At 37.7% G+C, this 25118-nt stretch overlaps 1 protein-coding gene across 3 annotated transcripts in view; it reads left to right on the top strand.

Annotated features, from left to right (window-relative positions):
* The first annotated feature begins 11265 nt into the window (after positions 1 to 11265).
* Positions 11266 to 25118, top strand: part of HMGCLL1 (3-hydroxymethyl-3-methylglutaryl-CoA lyase like 1) — a 71496-nt gene continuing 57643 nt past the window's right edge. For 2 of the 3 annotated variants that reach the window (XM_017814586.1, XM_017814587.1), the window contains exon 1: positions 11266 to 11410. In XM_017814586.1, coding sequence (XP_017670075.1) covers positions 11306 to 11410 — 105 coding nt within the window. In that variant the 5' untranslated portion in view covers positions 11266 to 11305. Of the gene's footprint in view, positions 11411 to 13158; positions 13198 to 25118 lie in introns of those variants that run through there. The other variant, XM_017814588.1, reaches the window with a different exon arrangement.

Genomic DNA, 25118 nt, shown 5'->3' with positions numbered 1-25118 from the left:
GTTTCATGTAGGACACTTCTGTGTTAAATGCTATGACTGCTCTTGAGACAGTGATAAGTAAGGAAGTAGGGGTAACAGTATAGTGGACTTCATAGAAAGGTGAGCTTTGCATCTATTGTGAATGTATCAGTAAAGACATAATAGGGTAGGGCAAGAGGAGAGCGAAAATGAACATCTTGCAACTTGTCTTCCTCCAGACCCTAGATGTAACACCTGTACAAAGGCCAATTACTTTGTCATTACACAGGATTTCAGGATTTCTTATTGTATGGGGGGGGAAGTACTTTTTCTCCTTTGGGGCAAATCCTAATTCTGAGGCCAAGATGACTTCTTTTGCATTGCAATTGTATTTTGGCATCACAGGGCAGGACACTAGACTTCAAGGGTATGTCTCTGTACAGACCAGTGCACCAGTAATGGCTAGGAATGGGAACCAGGCAAACGACTGGCTGTTAGCCAGCTCTCTTCCTTCTGCAGAGTACTGAGTGACACCAGAAATAGGATGTTCTGTTTACTTAGCCTGCAGCCCCCCCTAAAAAGATGAATCATTATCAAAGTCTTGGGTCATATCTTGTATGAAGTCAGTTGTCCCTTGTTGCCTGGATATCCTTTATATAATTACTGTTAGGCAGCCTTTTCTGGATAAAGTCGATTTTCTCACAGCTACATATCCATCAACTTTATTGTCTTCTGACATCATCCCTCACTGCTGTTGCTAAGTGACGTTACCTATTGTGAAATCAAAACTGAGCATGTGTTGTTCATGTTATTATGGCTGCTGTCTTTTCAGCTATTGTATATGGTCTTATCTTTTGTAGTGGTAGAGATGGAAGAGATTCATTATGGCATTATAAAAGGGAGAAACTAAGCCTCTAAAATCAAGACCTGATTTGTATCCATATTAAAAACATTACTTTGTTTACATCAGATTAAGACACCTCTTTCTGTTCATATCAAGATACAACTAAACACCAGCTGTAAGGTCTATCTAGTAAGTAACCTGTCTCAGGATCTGGAATCCATAGGTTATTATAAAAAATCAGACAATGATGAATAATTTAAATTTGCTTGTAAGTGAAACTCTCTAATTCCATGTAGTATCAACTAGGTAAATAATTATTATATTTTTAACCTTTCTTTTATAGCTATATTTTCATGCACATAGGCAGTACTACTTCTTAGAATTCTGCTAAGCTCTTAGCTTCCAAGATATTTTATGCAAACAAAATAATCTCTATCTCGTTAAATTGCCTTAATATGCACTGTAACAAGAATATTTTTATGAATCTGAAATGTTCTACCTGACATGAGATACATCCTTTGTTTTAAGGAAAAAATGTTACATACTCAATTTTAACCTTGGTTGAAAAGTCAGACTTTTCTGATTTGTCATGATGACATGTGTTAGGAATCAAAGGAATCATTTGATTTCTTAATGGTATGGGAATATAATTTGAACTTTGTTTTTAAAAGCTGAATCACTGTTTGCAGATATTATTCCTAGGAAACACGTTTTCAATAATATCCACTTCACTTTTTCTCTCAGACTAGCTATACTATCTATTTAAGCAAGGTATATTATTTTTTTTCATAGACATATCTTTCAAATGCTTTTCTCTGTATTTGTTGGAATTGTTTACATAATATCTAGAACAGGCCACTTATTTTAATTATGCTAAATTAATCCTCAATGTGCATCTCATTGATTATGGACTTCATTCACTCTTACTTTGATTTGTGCTTTGGAAAGCCCAAGTCATTGATGTTGTTTATAGACCTTTAACACCCACTGACAGTAAAAATTTCATATTCCTTTAATTTCATATTCCTTTAATTCTTTAATTCATTCTTATATTCCATGTCTGTAGTGATTTGATATTCATTCCACATCTATAGTACCAGCTGCACAATAATTCATGACAGTACATTCCAGATAAACCACATTTTGAATATAACACAATAATTACCACCCTTACAGATCATTCATGTTTCTACAGAAGGATCCCAAATCTATCTCGGCAGACTACAGGATTAATGAGAATAAAGGTGGTGAATTATTCATCATTAAATACTCGTTAATTAGCTGATTGCTTCACATTTTCCAGCAGAAAAGACACTTCAACTGTTTTTTCCTTTTCCATACAACTGTTTTCTGGGTGGAGCCCTCATAAGTGTAAAATTTATCCCCTGTGATTAGAATTTTACTTTCAACTTCATAGACCCCCGCCTATTCCCCGATCTGCTTTGTTCAGATATCTAACCATGACAAACAAAGATTATTTCTTTATTTTCTTAAAATGTTTTTAGCAATGCATTCACTTCTTCATAATTAACATGCTAATTCCTAAAATCATGTCAAAGATAAAGAGAGAACAGCAAGAGATTCTGCACCCTCCTACCATATTTTCCTAGTTGCTTCTGTCTTAAAGGAACAGGACTGGCTATATTGTACATTTTTTGTGAATAAAAGGCTTTTTAAACTCAGGTTTTTTGTATGACTACCTTTCCCTTCCCCTATTTCTGTTCTCTTCTGTCAATTTGATAAACTGGGATAGGAACCATATTTTATTTTATGTCTTGATGCAGTCAAGCTCAAGGCAAACATGCAACCATGGTTATATATGTTCATATGGTCATCATTAGCATCTTATATGCATTACCTGAATGATCTCTTGCTGGAAATCATTGTTTTAGTAGAAATAAAATAGTCCACAGGTACAACTGAATTCCTTTAGAACTTGCATTCTCTGAATTAGCATTCTATGAACTTTCTATCCATACTATAAAAACCATACGCATCAGATGTATAATCTATGAAGCATAGCATCCTGTCCGTGATGGTAGCCAGCACCAGATGTTTTACATAAAGGTGCAAAATCCCCTTACAGTAGGCAGATGTTGATTATTTCTCTATTAAGGAGGTCTCATCCTAAACCCTAATACTTAGAGACTGTCTGAAGCCCAGAAGCATGAAATTTTATTTTTATTCCAGAACTCCTCTTTAGTGTCTCACTAATCTTTACTCTTTGAAAGTGTTTGTTGTGGACCAGTGGCAGGAACGGAGTTATGTGGGTTCCAGATGTAGGTTCAGTATTGTTTCCTGTGCTGGATCAACATGTAAGAGCAAAATCTGCTCGGAGCAACTGGAATATTAAACTGCTTAGCTGTTAGCCCCTGGTAAGTATAAAAGAGCAAAACATAGCTAGAAAATCACATTTCTCAACATTTTAGAAATTAAACTGATATTCATTGGTTCTTGACTCCTGGCTATACTGCTGCTAAACTCCAAATTCTTGCTACAAGACGTGGAGATCCCTGTTCTTTTTGAAACAGTTGGACATACCTCTGTAACAGAAAAGTTTTGGTAAATTAAATATAGTGGTCACTACTTCAGACACAAATGTACCACAGGTAAATATCACTGTGTTTACAATGGGAACATGAGTTCATTGTCTCACAAACATGTGTGATGACAACACTATGGCAAGCAACAGGAAATGGATGTTAATGAGGCTGAAGAGCCAAAGTCTCTCTGGGACCAATTGTGAAAGAAAGTTAAAGCTTCCCTTCCTGGCTGTCAAGCATTGGAGCAGTCCTACTGCCTCTGGCTACAATACTGTCTTTCCTGTCTGTACTGGGCCTTCTGGTGTCCCATGGTGACCTGTTCCCCTTCCCTCATGTTCCTCAAATGGCCCACTGAAAAAGGAGTATAAAAACTCAAACTACCTCTTACCTTTGTTAGCTCTCTCCTTGAGCTCAGAATAACAAATCTGATTTATAATAATTGAAGCATTGGGTCAAATTATGTTCCTTAACATGGTGCAAAACACCTCAAAAATTTTAACTGAAGTTCCCTATGTGCAGAAGAGAAACAAAAACTTTTTACAAATAAAAACCCCAAACGCAATAGTCTTAAGTCCAAAAGTCTTCTTACCTGTTGACCTCAAGGAAAACTATAGATCTTTAAGAATCTTTCTGCACTAGGACCAGCAATATGCCAAGGTCAAAGGAAACTCAGAACTGTAACACTTGTGTATTACCATAAAACTTAATAAAATATTCTATACATTATTTTTGATTCCTTATTACTCAAATTCCTGGCTGCACAGTGATCCAGTGTCAACATTTGGTTTGGCATTTAGGATTGCCTCCTAGTAAATGGGAAGTGTGGGTTCAATACTCTGAAGGCTTCTCAAACTCAGCCAGCAACTTTGTGGCTATTCGTCAGTGCTTGATGTTTCCTACTGGTCAAACTTCAGTGGCTACTTGTTCAACATGTGAACATGCTGCCCTGCCTAGAAGACACCTAAGTTTCTCTAATTGCAGTGGAAAAGCAAGTCTGTAGCTAAACTGCTCCAAACTACTCCCTGAAGGTGATGTGGACACCTAGTTCCCTACTCTTAAGGTACAAAAATGCAGCCTAAATCTCTCTAAAGGCTCATAAATGCTGCAATGCCTGATTTAAGTGCCTTAAGTAGGAGGTGTGACTAATGCGGTCCATACTTATTTCAATCCTCTGCAATCTCATGCAGATAGACTCTTGTATCAGTTTGTTGTGGGTTAACCATGGTATGCAGCTCATCCCCACACAGCCACTTGCTCACTCCCCCACAATGGGATGGAGGAGAGAAACAAAAGGGTAAAAGTGAGAAAACTGTGTTTTTGACACTGATCAGCAATAGCTAAAACATAGGTGTGTTATCAACACCATTTACGTTACAAATCCATAACAGAGCATCACAAAAGCTACAATGAAAGCAAGTTACTCCAACCCAGCTAAAACCAACACCCTGTTGTACTTGGACCACACTAACGCATTATTTCCAAACAGAAATATGAGAAAATTGTGAATTTTCTTAAGAAAATTGCTAATTTTTGTGTTGATACATAATTGTGGCACTTCGGGACGTGTTTTAGTGATGGACTTAGCAGTGCTGGGTTAACGGTTGGACTCAATGATCCTAAAGGTCTTTTCCAACCTAAAACATGCAATAATTCTATGAGCTGACACATAGACCTTAAAACCCCCAGACCTACCATGTGAAACAAATCCCTTTTCATTCTGGTATACAAACACCTGCTTTGGAGAAAAATTGTGTTTTAAATTGGGGAAAGAAATAACTAAGGCTAGCATGGAATGGTTGAAAATGCAAATGGCATTCTTGTTATGAAAAAGAAGAACACTGTTGTCTTTCACAGAATATTGCTTAAGCAACACTGTGGGTCCCTAAATGTAACAACAATATGATGTATTCTGCTTCACAATTTGACATTAGCATTTTAATTTAAAGGTATTTCAGTTTTTTCCCCCGATGAAGTTTACAAATAAATTTATGTTAAAGATGTTGTGAATTCAAGAACGTGCTAATTGTTCCAATTGCAACATCAAGTAGTGCACATTAATTTTTATGCGATTACATCTTGTATTAGTGATGAAGATGCTGAAATAAGATGTAAAAAACCTGAGAGTTTTTCCAAGCATTTTATTTTATTGTGCTGTTACTACTATTATGCTGAAAGGGGAATCACTGAATGTCAATACTATTCCAGTATTTCCTATGTCAGCCTTTCTTCTAGAGTTACAATATTCATTTGCTTGGTTCAGTCTTTACTGTTGAAGCCAAATCCCACAATTCTCTTCTTAACTTATGCATACTACCAAAGAGGATTTTACATCACAGGACTCAGCTGAAAACTGCAATCTGACTCTGAAGTTAAATACAAACAGAACTGGAGAAATAAATGATGCACACATTTACTCGGTGATCTCAGATTACTTTGTGTTATGGTGCATGTGATATTTGTTTTTATTCTACATTACACACTATTTCAATTTATTTTTCATTATTTAGTAGTATGCTGTCCAAAAGTTTTTGTTGTGTTGATAATTTAACAACTGCATTCAGTTACTATGGATATGCATTTTAATTACACATTATTTAGGCAAAATGACATGAATTAAATTGAAAAACATGAGACTGCCATATGAAACTACCTTGAGCAAACTACCTTGGCAAGCTCATCCTTTACGTGCAAACATAAACTTTGCTCTGTCTCTTCAACAATAACTCTGCCTTTTTTACTGTTTATTTGCCAAATTAGGCAAGTTTATACTGCACCAGAAAACTTAATTTTTTTTTTCCTAAGTTGAGTAATGTTGGTGACAGAAGAAATAGAAAAATTATAGTGTCAGACAGGCCATTATATTAGAAATTAAGCTGTTACTATTGCTCTGCAACAATTTAATGCCAAGGCCATGGAAGTTGAGTACCCCAAATAATTTTAAAAGGACAGTTACAAGGCCAATGCTTTAAAAAAAATTCAAACACTTATTCCCAAAAAGTAAGTTTTGCACATTAACTTAGAAACTAGAAGAACAAAACAAAAAAGGATAAATTTAACTTTTGGATTCATATTGTCTACATATATTTGTGCTTTATTCGATAATGCCTAATTGATTTTCACTTGCTGGAAAAGTTTGAAATAGAGAAATTGCATATGGTTCATAGAATATGGTTCATTTGATACTAAAATAGGTATTTAAAATAAATCAGAAGAACTGCTCCCTAAGAGAACAGAAAAGGTGCAGATCTTCAACTCTTTTTTCCTGTTTGGAAAGCACTATTCCCAGAATGCAGTGCAGGTACACTTTCCAGGTGGTTATTTTGCCCCGTTTTGACTAAACTCTGATAAATGCTCTTTACTTGAAAAGAAATGGATATAGCATAAAAGCTGTTCCAGCATCTCTTTATTCAGTAAATATTTCCTAAGGGTAACTCATAGTTTCTCTTTATCCTACAGGATGTGAAGGGGTCACTTCTTGGAAAAGCAAGAAAACTGGCCTCACTGACAATCAATGCTATTTTGTTTGCTCTTAACAACATAAAGGGAAGAAGGAAATCAGAGGTTACTGCATATTGCACCTTATAATCCATATAAGAAATCACATCAGTATTTATTGGCAGGGAAGACTGGGTGGAGATGGAGATACTAACTGCATTTATGTGGAAAAAAGAGATGGAAATGAAGTCTGTGTAACAGTAGGCAAAATACTTGCTCTGAAAAGGAAATATTTTCTTAAATATTATAATAGCACCTTGAAAATCCATTCAGGAATTGGGTCATAGTTTCTCCTGATACTGCTGAGTGGTAGGTCAGGTCACTGAGACAAAGAAATTACAGTCTTAATGATGGAGTCAGACAAAGGACACATTTGGTTCATCAGCATTTCTGTCAGTTATGGAAACAACTCAAATGGAAAATGTTATCCATAAATAAGGACTTTCTGCTGCAATTCTCTGCTGTCTTTGATATGCCTCATAACAGTTATATGGAGCTATGTAGTGCTGGTACTTTGGAGACCACCCAAAGACCCAAAGGGCTGCTGAATACCATTCTTACCAGTGTAAAAGTCATTGCCCTTTATGAATGTAAAACAGCATAGCAAATGATATGCCTCTTTCTTTTATGACTCTGCGTACGTATGTATAACTGTCGTGATTATGAAACCAGGTCTACATTCACAGGATTTCCTTCTTTTCCTATTGAATGCTGTCTAGTAGCATGAGAATAAAATGTTTCCTTTTTTTTGTTTATTTGTTTTACGTTGTGATGTAGTTGGCAAAAAAACCTGCCATCTGACTTAATAAGTGAAAGAACAGAAAAGAACATAGAATAGGATTCAACATCTGGCAAGACGTAACTTGGACTTTCTTCTTGATTGTGTCTGTTTCGAATGCCAGGTGTCTATCACCTGGGATATAGTCTTACTTTGGCAAAGTAAATCTATTACTAGCTCTCTGAAGAATGCCGTCTCTGAATGATGCCACAGCTAATGGAACACTGATTTACTGCCACAACTGTAAAGGATATTTTTTAACATTGTGTTACACTTCCCATCAATTTAGATCAACCAGACCTACCATATGTGAGAAGTTATCTGCATTTTTCTCCAATAAAACTGAAATGATGAAAGCTTTGCTTTCCCTGAGGTATGATCCAGTATTGGTAGCCCCATTGTTTTTTCTTTAGCCCTCATCTTCTTTGTCAGGGCTGGAGCATATTATTCCTTCAATGCTTGCCAGAATTCTATGGCTTATTTGTTGTTTGAGACTCACCATATGTGTCTTTGATCCCTGCCTAGTAGGCACCTTGGCTACTTGCCAGTTTGGCACTTATGATTATCAGCAGTATGAATAGCTCCCTTGCTTCTGATTCTGTCCTTCTTGCTGTCATCAAATCACTCTTTAAACAACTTTCTTATTTTCTTTTAGATGCTTATAAACGATCAACCTATTTTTACCATGCCTTTCTTGGCCAAGGTTTTGTGTCACACTGCAGGAAATCCAACAGCTTTATGTTTCCACTCCTAATGATCTGACTGCCAACTACCAGTGTAACTGTATGGGAACAATAAGGAGTACAGAAACATCTCTTGTGGTAGTATTTGAAGTTATTCTGTATTACACAAATTTGCCTGTTCTTCCCATCTGGTTGGCTTGGTGGCATGACTTTTATGAGAGATTATTTATTTTAGTGAAAAGCATTCCTTTTAATAAACGTTTTAAGACCTTTGACCAGAACACAGTGTGAGTCAATGACAATGATAAATTCAGAAGAATATCAGAATGATAAATAGTTTTAAGAGACAGATGGAAAGCCAAAAGCCAAAATGTGCAATTTCTACTCACTATCCTGATACACCACTAAACACATCTGAGTTCTTCCATGTGTTCTAGTAAACTGAAGTTGTTCCAAAACGCCATTGTTGAACTAAAGATATGCAGAATCAAAATAAGGAACAGCATAGGGCATGTCCAGACTACGAGAGGCCCATGTGCTGCTACAGAAAGATCTGCCAGAAATGTCCATTATTCTTTACGTGATTTTGCAAACCCTTCAGTTAATAAATATACTGGTATTATCACTAAAAGTAGACAAGGTTAAACATCATATTGTACTGTATTTGCCTCCATGTTAACTCACAAAGTGGGGTGGAGTAAATTTTGTAGCCCCTGCAAGCAAAAACAGTATCAGGATGACTGCACATGCCTAACATACAATCTTCTTGGAGATACTTTCACACCCTACTGACCTACGTGACTTGTTTTTAACAATAACAATTCCTTTCAGCTCTAAAGCTTTTAACACATAGGGTTTTTTTCAAAAGATAAATTATCACAATTCTTCTTCTCCCGAGAAACATGCAAGTTTCAGATGAATGTGTTTTATTCATACATCTCTTGATTTTGAAACAACTCCTTGCATGGATTTAGGAGTAGTTGAAAAATTCAGTGCCAAATTGGCAAGGGTGAAGAACAAATGCTGATTGCAGGGAGAATGAGAGGTACAACACAAAAGAAACAGTGAGAAACTGTTGCATGAGAAAGTTTATTCGGAATTACTCTAGAATATATCTCTGTTATATTTTCCTTCTCCGCCCAATACCACCCGGATTTCAGATAAAGATGCTCCTTTTCTGCATATTTGCTGGCACTCTGAGTCTTAAAGTGGATTTGTGTCAGAAAATATTCACAGTGGGCATAGGGTGGAAGAGTCTACTGAAGCTTTAAGCCCTACAAAAATGGCATTTAATCTGGCGGTATGTTTTATTGTTATCTTCATAGAAATAGTGACAGACACAGAGGTGATACCATTGGAAGGGATTTAACAGGGAGAAGATAGCAGTCTGATGTCTAAGCTACCTGCAGAGAGTTACAACGCAGCTAATTTCAGAGATATTTGTAAGAAAGCTGATTAAAGGCCATACGAAATTTCACTTTGGTACTTGAGTAACTTATGAACAGGTCAGGTACGTAGGCAAGCAAGGTACACTTCATTCACATTCTCTAACTTCCATGCAATTGCAGTTTTTATCCTTTTTCCAACTCGCTATGAAATGTACAGAAAAGCGAAAAAGAAAAACAATTTTTTTAAATCTTAATAAAGTTGTTTTTCCTTCATGTATACCACATCGTTGGTAAACTGTCTCTCACTGGGAAACAAAAGAGAAAGGCTTGATTTTTTGGTCAGCTTTTCTACATTTTATCCCTAATTTTATGGGTAACAAGATCAAAGCAAGTACCCAGCGTCAGCATTTAATGGAAACTTAGTGGATTTTTGAACTGCGAAAATATAAGAATGTTGAATTTACAAATATTTTACTGGAAGAAGGAAAAAAAGATATTAACTGCATCATATTGCAGTCAGTAGATAAACCCCCTGGCAAAGACTTGAAATTGCAGAGATGACCACCAGCAATATTTTAAATTAAATTTTAAAATTGTATTTGAAATATTTTATTTCTGAGAAGCCATCAATACCCTTGAAAAACAAAAATTTCCCAGCCAATCAATCAGCATCCAGTTTTGGTTTACAGTGGCGATGGAAACACCATTTTTGGATGCACAGAACAACACGCATGAAATGCAAAACAGCAAAAGAAAAATACGCAGCTTTGAGAGCATCACGCCTGTCTGTGAACGACTGAAACAGAGACTTGGCAGTAAACCTGATAATCTTTTGCAGAAAATTACTGAGAGAAAGGTTAGTCAATTTAAGAAAAAAATCCCTGATACCCCAGAAAAGAAATGATCCAGAAACAATTTCCAGTGCATTCGGTATTTCGCTTGAGGGGTTTTTGGAAAGTTGGCTGACACATTGAATGCTGAAGGAGTTGACAAAATATAACCTGCTGCTGCGGAGAGAGTTGTTGAAATCTGAACAGTATTCCATTTGCTATGCACTTAAGTTTCTGCTATCCAAGTGGAAAGCAGAAATGGAAGTGTGCGTATAGAGCCTCGTGTCACCCGGACGGCCGAGCGATCAGGGCCGTGTTCGGCGCCGGGATGGGGAAGAGGGCACGCGGCTTGGTGTAGAAGCAGCCCTGTCCCTTCTCCTTGCTCCTCTCTTTCGCCTTTCTGCCTAAAGCCGTGCCAGCTCCGGCTGGGCTCCGTGTCCCGCGGCCGTGTCAGCGGACACGCGGGTCAGGACGGCCGCCTGTCCTCGCGCTCGTGCCCGCCGCGTCCCGGGCCGCGTCTCTGCTCAGGGGTTTCTCCCGCGCGCCCGCCCCACCCTTGCAGCTGCTGCGGCGCCGGCCAAGCCCGCCCTGAGCGCGGGCACCCAGCGCCGGGGGCTCGGGGAGGCGAGCACGGGCGAGCGGCGCTGTGAGGGGTTCAGGCGGCTGAGGCGGCGGCCGCCGCAGCCGCGCGGGAGGGGACGCGGCGGCGCCCGCGTTCCGCCAATCGCGGCGCCGCTCGCGCGCGGGCCGAGCGGCTGCGCCGGTCCTGCGGCGGGCGCGCTCGCCATGGGCACGGTGCCGTCGGCGCTGAAGCAGTGCCTGAGCCACCAGCACCTCCTCAGGGAGCCGCTCTGGATCGGGGAGCCGCCCGCGGCCGCGCACGCCGCGCAGGTACCGACGGACGCGGGCAGGGGACGGGACGGTGCCAGCCTTGCGGGGAGCGGCCGCCGCCAGAGGGAGGACGGGGCCCGCCGGGCGCCGCCGCCCCTTCGCCGCCCCCTCGCCGCCCCTCAGGGCCGTCCCCCGCGCCTCTGCTGCCCGCTGCCAGCCGCCTGTTCCCCGCCCTCGCCCCGGTCCCGGCGTGCCCGTAGGAGCTTTGGGATTGTGTCAGCGTCCCCTGTCCCCCAGGCCGTGCCCGGTCCGTGTTTCAGCGCACGGCCGGTGTTGCACCATCTTCCAGGCGGTGCAGACTCAAGTGGGCGTCGCTGGTGGCGCTGGGGCAGCAATGAGGCAGCGGTAAAGAAACCTACCCAGCAGCGTCCTCGCCACCTGTGAGCATCCACTGTGGGAAAACCATAAAATGGCAGGGTGACACACATTTTGGCGACGCCATGGCATTGCCTTTGCTCCCTGCAGCTTTTATTTTTGAAGCGAGTGCGGCGGGCCCGTCTCCTGGCGGCTGAAGAGTTACTGCGGCCGTAGGGGTGCGGTGGCAGAGCCAAAAGCATCTCTGGAGCAGCTGCAACCTCTGCCTGGCCTGGGGTGCTCGGAGTACCGGTGGGGTTGTGTTGGAGGGGCGAGTGAAGGGTTGCTTACCCTCCTGTCTGTCAGCCATAGACAGGTGTGGAGAGAGGCTGGAGGTGGTGGGGAGTGGAAGAGGAAGGTAGGTGAAGAGGCACGTGAGCAAGCGGCCAGATGAACAGCATAGGCCATGACTGTCCTAATCATGGCTTTGTAAGGAAAGAAATGAAGGAAGGGGAAGCTACCGGCATATCGTCTTTGAACTGTCATTCATTACAGCTCTAACTCCGGTAATCAGCTGGTGCTTCAAATATTAAAAAGCATAAGCCAAATCTAGAACAAAATTGGTTTAAAAATCATGTCTTCAAAAAAAAAGAACTTCTTTTTGTTGCACCTTTCTTCTGTTTTCAGGTGAAATTTAATTTTTAGATAGCAATGTGTCTTCAGAGGTGGGGAGGTGATAAAAATGTTCTAAGTGCTATGAAAGCTGGCAACATACTAATTTTGCTTCAGATAATCTGAGCCTCATTGCTCAAAAGCTATATACATATATGCAATATCAAAAGCAATAGTGTTGTGAGTACAGAGCTTTGTATAGGTAAGCGCCATACAGCTTCCAGCTATCGTATTTCTCTGAGAATAGTATCCATCCAGCATTAAATTTTGGGGAAAAAAAATCAAGAATTTTTTTTTTAAAGGTGGAAAAATGTTTTATTATGGTAAAAAGAAACAGAATTAAAGGACTTTTATGTATTAAGGCATGAAGCAAAGCACTGTAATTCTGTTCATGTGCCTTTGCTGCATTTTGGTGCATCATTTCCTTTAGAAAGATCTGAAAGTTATAAAAAAATTCTTTCAAAATACCTTGATATGCCACTTGATTGTGTCAGTCTCTGTCCCCATCAGACAAAGCATTTGAATGGTTCAAGGGCTTTTGCAACAGGGGGAGTTTGCAGTCAAAGATAAGCAATAACATCTTCCCTGAAAATAGTAGAATAAAAAAAAAAGTTTTCTTCATTGGAATGGGTGCCTGTAATTTTTGTTTCATTTTTGCAGTGCTTTTCTTTCATTTTCATCCTCATTTTTCTTTCTCCAAGGATACAGAAAGATGTCTTCATCAGCAAACATCAGAATTTGATGTTTATCATCCCTGTGCACAATGATGTGAGTGTAAGCTGCACAGTGCACTGAGCCCATTGACACTAATTAAATCCAGAGTGAGTCACTGTTAATGTTTTAACATTTGCTTCTGCATTACTTTGCTGTGACTTTACATGAATCTGTTCAAATTTCCATTTTTCTCACATGGATTCTTAAACAACCCACAAAGGTTTTCGTTTTGTGGGAGTGCATTCCATACCAATCCTGTTAAAAAAAAAAGTGTTCCTTGTTATGTGATCTAGAAACCATACTAGCTCAAGTGGTGGTTGTAAAATAGGGAAGGGGTTTAGGTGCAAGAACAGTTTCCCAGAAATCATTTAATGCTTCTATGGGTGATGAAAATAAGGAGCTTGTTTAAATGCTGAAATATTTTCAGGAGTTCCTCAGGATTTTTCTTTAAACACAAAGTAAAATGTAGGTGTTGCTACTAGGGCTCTTGTAAAAATAAAATCCTTCAATTTCATAAAAAAAAAATCCCAAATACATAAGAATTTGGTTATATACTGTGCTGATTAATTTGTAAAGGTCAAGGTTTAACCACTTGGAGCTGTACTGGAGGTGAAATAATAGGTCCTAGAGTGAGTAGTGAGATGTCTTAGTCTTTGTTTTCCCTTATTTGTTCTGTTTCATTTAGCCAACCAAATGCTACAATTTTTGTAGCATTTTTAGAACCATACTTGACTTTAAAACATAAGGTTGCTTGAGTAGCAAAGTTATTAAAAAGGAGAGGTGAAAAGTAAAAGGCAATTGGGCTAATGGCTAGATAGACAGTAAATAAAATCTTCTACTACGTATTAGTAATATCTATTTCAGTCTTATTTAGACTAGCCTGTATTGCATAAAAAAGTTATTGAACCCCTGACTAGTCCGTGAGATACCACATTCCTGTGGCAGTGTGTTCATCATTCTCCATTTTCCTAGTTTCTTAACTGTTTGCTTCAGAAATACTGTGGTATGCTTAATGCAGGGAATATAATTCAGCTTCATTTTGTCAGGATTGCTTCAGTTTTTATTAATAAATGTGATTAACTTAATATTAAAGGTCTAATTTATTTTTACTAAAGAAGAGCTATGACAAATGAGAATTTGTTAAAAACACAGATTTATATCAGAACTGTAAAATGTGCTACAATCTACCTAGAAAGGAGGTGGGAGTAGATGTTGCACTATTATGGAGATTTCTGCAGCAATCAAGGTTGTTACTGATGGTGACTCATAGGATTTGACTGGAGTTTGTAACGTACTTTGTGTTCTGTTTTGTAAAATGCTCAGGCTGAGCAGCAGGGAAGGTGTTTATCTGCTGCTGATGGTTGTCCTCTGGCTTAGCAGGAACCTTCTGACTGAAGAAAAGATGATCTGGGAACAACTGACATTGGTCTCATCCTGCAGACTTATTGTTGTATTTTCATGTTGGTTAAGATGGAATTTTGATGTATTAGGAATATGCAAAGGACACAGCAGGGAAGAGCTGGATGGCTAAAGAAGTGATGTAAAAAACTGGGATGAAATTCAAGGATATTGAATGATTAGGTGCTTTGAGACCAATAACCCAAACTAGAAACTTTGATTCTATCTGTTAGAAGAGATTGAAGAAGAACCTTGGAATATTCACAAATCATAGGATGACTGTGAGCTGCCAATACAGCTGTTAAAAAGATCAAGTTAGGTCTGCAGATATGTTAGATCAAGTATTTCCAGTCAAACAGGGAACTGTTGGGTGCCATTGCAAAAAACTGAATCTGTTCAGTTTTGGTTAGTCATGTTCAAGAAATTGAGTTCTAGCTGGGACAAGTGAGGTCTTGCACCACTGGAATGGTCGTGAAGAGGGAGGTGAAGTGTAAAATGACTAAGGTTTGTTTAATATCTAATATTAAGACCTTGAGGGTATGCAAGCAAGGTGGGAAGGAAAGGAATTAACTGCTTAAAATAAAGTAAGATGTTGCCACACACAAACAAATGCTTATACTTTATCTATGTATTAAAGTAGAAATTTGAAAGCTAATTGTCCATTGGTGACATTCTTTAGGAGCTTTCTAGTTGCAGTAATGAGGGTGAAAAACCTGTATTATTTAGGTTTACAATAAGGATTATATGATGTGGTTTCCATAGTAGTAAAAATTATTTGATTCATAAGAGCTTTTAAAGATTGTATAATAAGGAATAGAGGACTAGATATGTCAGTGATGTAAAATACAGACAATTCCATGTCCAGTTTTTTAATTACATTGCATGACTTACAATGCTTTGGAGAAAATAGATTAGTTAAGGTCAAAGAGTCAACTTTGGTGTGAATATTCGTCTTCTGCCACTTTAAATTGAGGAATCCTACTCTACAAGAAGGTAGTGGCTAAATATAGCTAGTAATCAGCATCTTTCTCTTAGACCCTTGTGTTTTAAAGTGTACTAGGTAGGTGTACTAAGAGGTATAGTATATTAAGAGTATATTAGAAGTTATATGGTTTGGTTGGGGCTACCCAAAGCAAAATAAGTAAAAAATAAAGCTCTAGTCTCTTGCTCCCCCGGATGCGACTGTGACTCTAGGAGGTGTAATCTGTCCAAACAATGCTAATGTGTGCTGTGTTATCTTGTGGGATTTCTGTCACAGATTTAGACTGTTATATAGGATGCATTACCCAGAATTATTAACAATTGTTCAGGATGTTACCATTGGAAAGCACTGTGTACATTATTGTCAGTTTTATAACAGTGCTTTTGGAAAACTCCATAAAAGAGAGTGGCGTAATAAACACTTGAAGAAAAGCACCAAGATCAGTGTTTACAGAGCCATAGTGTTGTCTACTCTCTTATATGGTTCCGAATCATGGGTCATCTACCGCCACCACCTGCGTCTCCTAGAACGCTTCCATCAGCGCTGCCTCCGAACAATCTTAAACATCCATTGGTCAGATTTTGTGACCAATACATCTGTTCTAGAACAAGCAGCAGTCACAAGTATTGAGGCCATGTTGCTGAGAACACAGCTGCGATGGGCAGGGCACGTCTCAAGGATGAAGGACCACTGCCTCCTTAAGATCTTGCTTTATGGTGAACTTGCCACCAGCTGCCACAAGAGAGGAGCCCCGAAGAAAAGATACAAGGACTCCCTGAAACAACATCTCAACCTTGGCCATATTGATCAACATAACTGGTCTACTCTGGCCTCCAACAGAGAGGTCTGGAGACACACCATCTATAACGCAGCTGTCTCCTTCGAGAACACACGCAGGATCACTCTTGAGGAAAAAAGGCAACGCAGAAAGAATCGTAAATTGCAGAATACACCTCCTAAGGAGTCTTTCTGCTGTGCCTTTTGCAATCGGATATGTCTGTCTCGTATTGGCCTCATAAGTCACCAACGTGCCTGTAACAAATGTGGATAGAGCCTTCCCAAATCTTTGTTCGCGAAGCCCAGCCATGATGATATAACTGGAGAGGAACACAAATGCTAGGTGCTAAATATATAAAATAATGAACATAAGCTTGAGTCCTCTAATTTAGACAGCTAACTTCTGTTTCAGTGCCTAGATTGCCATGATTTATTTGCTACAGGCCTAAATATCCAAATCAAAAACACAAGCCTAAGATTCCCTCATCTCCTCACTGCATGACACTCTTGGATCAAGAGATGCACACAAGTGTCTTATTTTTATGGTTTTAATTTGCTAGTTTAGATTTTTCAAGACACTGTCATGTTTTAAACATATGCTAGAAACCTCTCAAATTTATTTTTAAGTAATCAAGAATAACAACAAACCCCACAGTCTATATGACAATTACATATATTTGTCTTAACCACTTGTATTTTGATGGTTGATTCTTGATTCAAATTACAGAATAAAAAAATAGTCCTGTAGTATTGTGCTACCTAAGAGGAGATGGTTGACCTGTTTTATTTGTGTCTTTTAGCTACACCTCAGAGCAACTGACTTGAGACATACTGTATTTCACATTCTTTATATTACCATGTAATGATATATTCCAGGAATAAATTAATGTTTGCAGAATGTCCTAAATAGCTGTTTAGGTTATTTTTATTTTTAAATATAATTTATGTAGTTAAAAAGTACTATAAAAATTGCTTTCAACAATATTGTAAATTTATTAATTTATTATTGCAAATACAATATGCAAGAAATACATCATTATTTACATTCTTTTCTTTTAGATATTTTTGATTGCATATAAGTAGAAAGAATAAAGAAGCTAGGTGTCCTGGACATTGTATTGCAAAAGTTTTGTTTCTTGAAGTTTTAAAAGGATGAAATTATTTAAACATAATTTATGAAATCATTATAGAGAAATTATGTTAGTTTCCTTGGGCAAAGATCTTTTTTTTTTTTCTCTTTCCTTTACCTACATACTTTATCTCATTTTGTGTTTTCATCCTGAACTTCCAAAGTGTTTAAATTTTGCATTGTCTTTTGTGTAAATGAAGACTAACTGATCACTAAGAGACTATGAAGTTTCTGATTTCCAGCCCTTCATATTCTTCTACATGCAGAGACCTTGCCAATACAGAACTCAGTAGATGGATCTTTATCTTAGTGAATACATCACAAGAATGTCCCAAAAATGAGACTTTTGTTTTGTTTTGTTGCAGATTCCCAAGGAACATTTATTTTCTTAATGTTCATAAGATGTAAAGCATACCAAATTATTATAAAAAAATAAAATAAATAGAAGAATAAAGTAGAAAAGATTGCTATAATTTAGAATTAAATTATATACTACTAAGTTTGTATCAGCATGCTGTATCTTTTCTTGTTGAATTTAGAGATGATGAATGTCATATGATACATGCTGATACAGAAGGTAATAAATAAAACACACTCCCACGGAATTTAACTGGAGTAGAGAGAGTTCAATGCTGAGCTCTTTCCAGAATTTTCTTTGAAGTCAAGAGGAGTTTCCTCTTTAGAAGATTCAGTCAGTAGACTCCTGTCAGTTTTTTTCAGTCAGGTATTTTATATGCTGCAGGATAAGAGCTCAAGAACATTGAAAAGTCCAAAGAGGCTGAGTACTTGGTTTGTTAGAGGTGCCAAACAGGATGTTAGAAGTTAAGAGACTGATAATAAAGTGTAAGTTTGACCTAAATGGAGTCACTGACTTTTACTTCTTTTGTGCCATTGGACTGTGAATAGTGGAAAGAGAACAGGAGCATTTTAGTTGATAGAGATTTATGCTATACTGGGATCATTAAGTGAGTTTAAAACTTTACAATAAAGCTGGAAATGTTGTAAAGGATTTTACAGATCTTGCTCTGCAAATTTGGGAATTAAAAAAATGCACAGGAAATTTCTACTCAGATCCAACATCTGTTTTTGGTAAGGTCTCGATTTGACTTTTCCCACCTCCATCTCCTTCAAAGCCTACATGTGGGCACAGTGATACTCATTTCCTTGAATGCCAGCTCATTTCGGACACACCATGTGTCAAATCATCATTTCAAAATTTGTACATCTTGAAATCATTCTTCTTCATTTTCTCATTGCTTTGGCTGAGAGTGAAGATAAGTGAATTTCCTAATATCAGCTAGATCCCAATTTAATGCCTACCGAAATAAATGGGAATATTATCTTTGTCTCAGGTTTTAATAAGGATTTTATTTACAATTTGTAGGTCTTCTGTTTTCTGGTTTCAGTAAGGAAATCTCAGAAGTGCCTTATAGGACTACTGTAAGACTTACCAATTGGTCAGATATAGAAGTTTTCGTAAAGAAAAATATTTACTGCTCCTAATTAATCAAATTTTGTGCCTTCGAACTGTCTGATGTGGTGACAAATAGTAGTAACAATTGTCTCTATAGAGACTTGGATCACACTTTACTGGGTTTTTTTCACTTAGATGGAATGCTGGGTACCTAGGATGAAATGACACTTACTCTCTCTACCTTTTAATCATAAGACTATTATTTGGTGCTTCTGAGGAAAAGGTAGATCCAATTCTTGCAGCATCTGGGTTGAAAGAGTCACATGTTTATGAAAGTATGTGTTTGAATTTCACTTTATATAAGAAACTGGTGTGGTGTAGGTACAGTGCAGAGATAAAGCTGAGATGGGTTCTTGTCCCAAAGAATACCCCCTGTTCTTTCGCAACATAAATATTTGAGGTGTTTAAACAAGGTGATGGTTCTCTGAAATTTTAGGAAATTGAAGGTTATTGAGAACTTTTCATGTGTGAAGTGTGGAAGAAGTTATGTTTAAAGAAACAGAGGGGATCTTCAGAAATTCTTGAGATAAGAGCATGATCAAAATCAGATTTTCCTGCTGTTCTAAATACCCGTAAAGCTTATTCAGCATTTTTGTTTTTCAGCAAAAGGGAAGTATTTTATTATTGCTGTGTTAATGTACACTTGTATAGCCCTTTTAGGGCAGAAATGTCAAAATGGTATGCACACTTCAAAACTAAGCAGTGCAGTGGGGATGAAAGTTTTTCTCTATTTTGTAACATGTTGAAAGTGACATAAGTTGCAGTGAATAATAAATATTGTATTAAATAAGAGATTACAAATCAGATACAGATTTTATTATTCAAAGGAACCAGAAAACTGATAAACGCATGACTTACATTTCAGAAAAGTACTTCCAGGGACAGTTTTAGGGTTGCCTTTCAAACTTAAGGTATTAAAGTTGGAAGTAATCAGCTCATGGCTTTTCAGACTTTTACTGGGTTAGGCATAATAATCGATGGTGAGGATTTTGATCATCATTTGGGACAAAATTCGAATGTTGCAAAGAATGAAAGAGGTGCTGCAGGTCATAAGAAGGAAATTATACTTGCTGTCAGAATGTTGTTGTTGTAGCTGATACTATTTTTAGATAATTCCCTTGTTAAATGGAGATTTATTTTATGGTTTGGTGTAAATGAATTGTTGTATTACATTTGAATTTATTTGGATTAAATATTCTTATGAGAGTCACTCTCAGCAGTTCTTGTGACAAAACCCCAGATTTATTACATGCAAAAACTGCTAAAAGGTGCAGTGGTAAAAAAACTGTGCTGGGTAGACATTTCTTCTTTGTTTGAGTGTTTTTTTTTGTCCACAGATGTTAGCTGTTTTGTATGGGAATAAAGGTGTTAGTTTATGAGTTTCTTGGAAAAAGAAGTTTAAAGGCTTTGAATGCATAGGATGTGTGTACTGAAGCGCCAGAGGACATTGGTGGAATGTTAGGTGAAACCCATAGGGAAATAATTCAACAGCAGCATCTGGAAAGGAACTGTATGTGGCTTTAGGGCTTACTTTTAATGCAAGTAGTTAAGATGAGATTCAATATAGGTGTTAGTATGTGAGAAATGGGGGAACAAGGTAAATGGTGAAGGTATATCATGTGGGACACTGGGATTAGGAAAAAGATTTAACAGAATCCACAGCTGATCACAGCTGAATTTTTAAAACCCTGGAAACAGAGTTTGAATTGAACTATATATTGGCTTCATATAAAGTAAAACAGCTTACATGAAGATTTTATTGGGGAAAGAGAAGACAGAAGATAGGCAAGTTCATTGGCCTTGCTGTGTCTCACTTTTGTCTGAATGTGATGAGGAAGATGGAAAGTTAAGCTACTAAGCCAACTGGCTGTTGGCCATGCTGAGAGGAATCAAGTGGTGATTGAGAATTTTCTCTTGTCTCCCTGCCAGTTTTTGATATTTATGACTTGAATCCATTTCCCAAGCACTGTTCTCTGGTACCATGTGAGTTGCCGTTAAGGTAACTGAGATGACTTGTAGGGTTGGCAGATATCAAGTAGGATTTATGGGAGACTTGGGCCCTCTGGTGCAATAGCTGGAGGCCAAGTTGGATGCATCTGGGATGTGCTGGGTGCCTGTAATTAGCCATCTGACTTGTGCCCTTAGTGTTTGGCTGAGTTATTTGATGTGCTTTTGGCCATTGCTGACAGTGCTGAGAAGTGATTTGGTTCAGCTGGCCAAGCTTCATTGCTGATGCCTTAAGATGCCCTGTAATATCCTACTTTACCTCCAGCTCCAAAGAGGCACAGGTCCTGTGTCCTGCATGCTGTGTTTAGGGAACATTAAGACATTTTTCGTGAATATATAAATCAGCTGTACTGGGATACCTAGGACACCTGTAGACAGAAATACGTAGATACCTAAGTTCATGTGCTTTGAAGTCCAGTTGAGTCCTATCATTAAGAACATTTCAGGACATTTTGAGCTTATTGAGTGGTATGGCTGCATTGCCATTTAGTCCGTAAGTAGTAGTATGTATCATCACAGTTTGGAACACTCCTTCAGTCGAGATTATGTATCACAGTAAAACAAAAGTACAGCTAATGGTAGTATTATTACATATTTTTTACTTATTTTGTGCTTAGTTCACGCTGGTCTGATTACCAATTTTACAACACACATTTCTTTCTCCTCTGTTGTGCACTTTATCCAGAATATGGAGATTTGAAAAAAATCTTCATAAATGTGCAAAGGTTAGAAGTGAAAGCAATAAAAAATTATGAAGTCTCATGATTCATTTTGCCATGACAACCCCTTAATTTTATCTTCTGAAATAGTCCAAAGTGATATGTTCTCAGTTTGGTTTTGTCTTTGTCATAGTTCCTCCAGTACCAGTCCATTATCTTTTGCTTGTTCCACTCCACTATTTTCAGGTTTGAATGATTAGAAATTGTTAAAATCTTATTACTGTTTAATGTAATAAATTGGAAATTTACCAGTTCAGCAGAAGCTGACATATCATTATTATATGAATACTTTTTAATAAGCTCAGAGAAAGCGCTAATTTATTCTAAATGCTTATTTTAAAAATAAGGTCTTATATCTATTTTTTAAAAATTTCGTATAAGCAAAATTCTCAATGCTTTTAATTATTTTCAGTTAAATGGGCATAAAATTATAGTCTTTAAATATACTCATGTTTGACTAAGTTCATTGTGAAAGTGGAACATTTTTATAACATCAAGAATGGTGTAGTATTCAAGATATAATTTCCTTACTATTATTGAGAAATTATTATGATAACACTTTTCAGGTGTTATTTTTCTGAAGGACTTTATAAATTTTAAATTCTCCTGAAGGATGAGTTGCCAACAGTGGTGAAATAAATAACCATTAAACTACTGTGATTTTTATCAGTGTCTTTTGGAAAGAGAGCTATGGAAAACGTGCTGGTGGGCCACCTGTACTTGAATTAATGATTTACTTGATCTTTTAGGCCCTGCTTTTGTACACAGGGGGTGATTTTGATTACAATAATAATTGAAAATTTTGATTTACTTCCAGCTTTTTACTTGAATTCTTAAAGATCTGTGCATAATTCACTTTTATTGACAATGAGACATTTAAAGCAACTTACCTGATAGGGTGGATGGGCTGGATTGTCGGTATATATTCATTTCCCCCCCCCATGGATATCCCAAAGTATTATAAAGGGCAAATTACTTTCACATGTTGGATTTGTAAGGATGATCATGCCTCTGCTTTTTCGATGTGTGTGGAAACACCACTGTTTCTCCCGTCTATAATTCTGTCGTTAGTCTTGCCTGTAAAACACCATACACGCCGTAATACTATTACCATAAATAACAGTAAAGGAAAATGTGGGAGGTTTTGGCTCCAGTGTCATCAGTATGCTGTTGATCTCCGTTCTCTGTATCTTTTTCATCCAGCCCAGGTGGCAGGGTATAATTGCTTTTCCAGGCTTTAACCAAGATAGGGATATGGATGAAAGTGAGTTGGCTGCAAACCAACTTGATTAATGGAGAAATGCTTCTTGTTAGCCAAGGGAAGCATTTAGGGAAATAGAAAAAGGTAATGTATACACCATGTCCTGAAAATACATTTTTAATTCTTGCTGAAGTGACTGGCTGTGTTGGCTTCTTGCTAATAACAGAGGTCTCTAGTACCATTTATTATTAATGATTCCATTGTAACACAAGTCTAACTGTGGTTGTCTGTGCCACCTGACTCTAGTAATACATTCCTTCATCATTTTGCAAGTTATCAAAAATTACCTGTGACTACAGTGCGTCTGTCTGCTTTTAGATTGTGTGAACTGTTAGCTGTAACTGACCCATGTGATTCCATGTACTCTGCATTTGTTGAAATTAGCAACGTTTCTTAAAAGGTGTCAAGTTGTCAGTGATAATTCAGAAAATTCAGACTCATCCAGAAGACTATTATTTGACAGATTTGGTCTATTGTTTTTGTTCTGTCAGGTTACTAATGATTTGATGTCAAATACAGACATGAATATTAAAGAAGGTGTCTGTTTTCAAAGATTGTGAACAGTCTTTAGGCTTGATTTTACCTTTCTGAGTGTTGGTCCTGTAATGCTATTACTTTTTTTTTTTATAGCATCCAACATGATGTCAGAGAACTTAACATGGTTTGCAGTTACTCTTAGAATTAGCTGCTCCTTCTGTTAGACCCTCAGTCCCTAGTTCCTGAAATCTTCTTCTTTGAAGGGCTGTTAGAACAGCAGTTTTGGTAGCCTGCCATCTGCCTGTGGAATTTACTGATCCGCTGGAGCTGGCATGTGGTAAATTTTAAGCCATGACCACCAGAAGTGTTTGCGTGACTCTCTGGTGACATATAAGTTGTCCTTGGTAGCATAGTTAGAATGTAGCATGGAATGTCATGATTTTGATGATCACAATTTAAAATGTGTAACTTATACAATTCAAGTGTTCACATTTCTTACCTTTGCTTACTAAAGAGAAAAGCTTCTGGGGATCTGTAGCTCTCTTCACATTATAATTGCTTTTATACATATTTTATACACATTTTATACGTATACTTTCACTGGCTTTTTTTCAAATGAGTTATAAAAATAACAATAAAATATGTAAATTATTAATAAATCTTAAATGTTGATAAGATATATGCTATTATTTGAAATAACACTAGTAATTGTATTTTATGTCAAAATTATATTATGTATGTTTCTTCATGAATGTTTATGTTTGAATAGGTGGTCTTAGTAGATTTTGCTCTTTATTGTTATGTTAAGTGGGAAATACTGCTTTTATCGGTTTTCTATCCAGCATAGCCATTACTGTGTACCTGAGATAAAACCACCAGTTAAGTTCTGTGCTGTCATTTCACTGTTTCTGTGCCTTGCACAGTTTTGGGGTTTGAAAGCTATAGATGAAAAGTTACAAATCAAGGATTTATTCAGGACTAAATCTAAAGAATATGGGCTAAAAATTCGTGGTTTTATATATTGCTACTGGGAAAAACACTTGCCCAGTGTAGTAGTTCAGTGTAGCTCTTCAGTCTTGAAAGAAATACTGTAAGCAAAAGGGGAAACTGCAAATAATAGAAAACAATATTAAGCAGGTGTTTTACCCAAATTATGTGCGAGTTGACCTCTTCCTCTAGTATAAAGGAAAAGATACTGGGAAGTGAGGAATTCCTTCTCTTGTTCCCTCTGTTAGACTTATTAACTCTGTAGGTCTTTTGGAAAATGTGTCATTTTGTGTTTGGTCTGAAGGAGATGTTCTTTCATATGGGTTGGAGCATCTGCCATATGAAAAGACATTTGGGGAGCTGAGAGTGTTTGGACTGGAGAAAAGAAGGGTCGAGGGATCTTATCAATATGTATAAATACTTAGTAGGGTGAATAAAGAAGACAAAGCCACTAACAGGACAAAGGCAATGGACACAGTCTGAAGTACAATAATTTCCGCTGAAAGATCAGAAAAGTCTTTTTCTGTGAGGATGTCAGCACTGGAACAGGCTGCCCAGCAATCTCCATCCTTGAAGATACTCACAACCCAGCTGAACATGGTTCTGCACAACCTGCTTCAGTTGACCTTGCTCTGAGCAGTGGTGCTTGAACTAGATGATCTCCAGAGGTCAACAGGTCTGACCTCAACAATTATTTGGTTTATTCCAGATAAGTTAACTCTGCATTTAACTAATTTTATTCTGTAATGATTTATTGCATTAATGATTAATTGCATTTAATATTTTGCCCTTCCATGGACAATCTCCGTTTGATTGA

The sequence above is a fragment of the Lepidothrix coronata genome, unplaced genomic scaffold, assembly GCF_001604755.1.
Source record: "Lepidothrix coronata isolate B3197 unplaced genomic scaffold, Lepidothrix_coronata-1.0 Scaffold45, whole genome shotgun sequence".
NCBI classification, from domain to species: Eukaryota; Metazoa; Chordata; class Aves; order Passeriformes; family Pipridae; genus Lepidothrix; species Lepidothrix coronata.
This window is presented reverse-complemented; position numbering and strand designations above follow the sequence as displayed.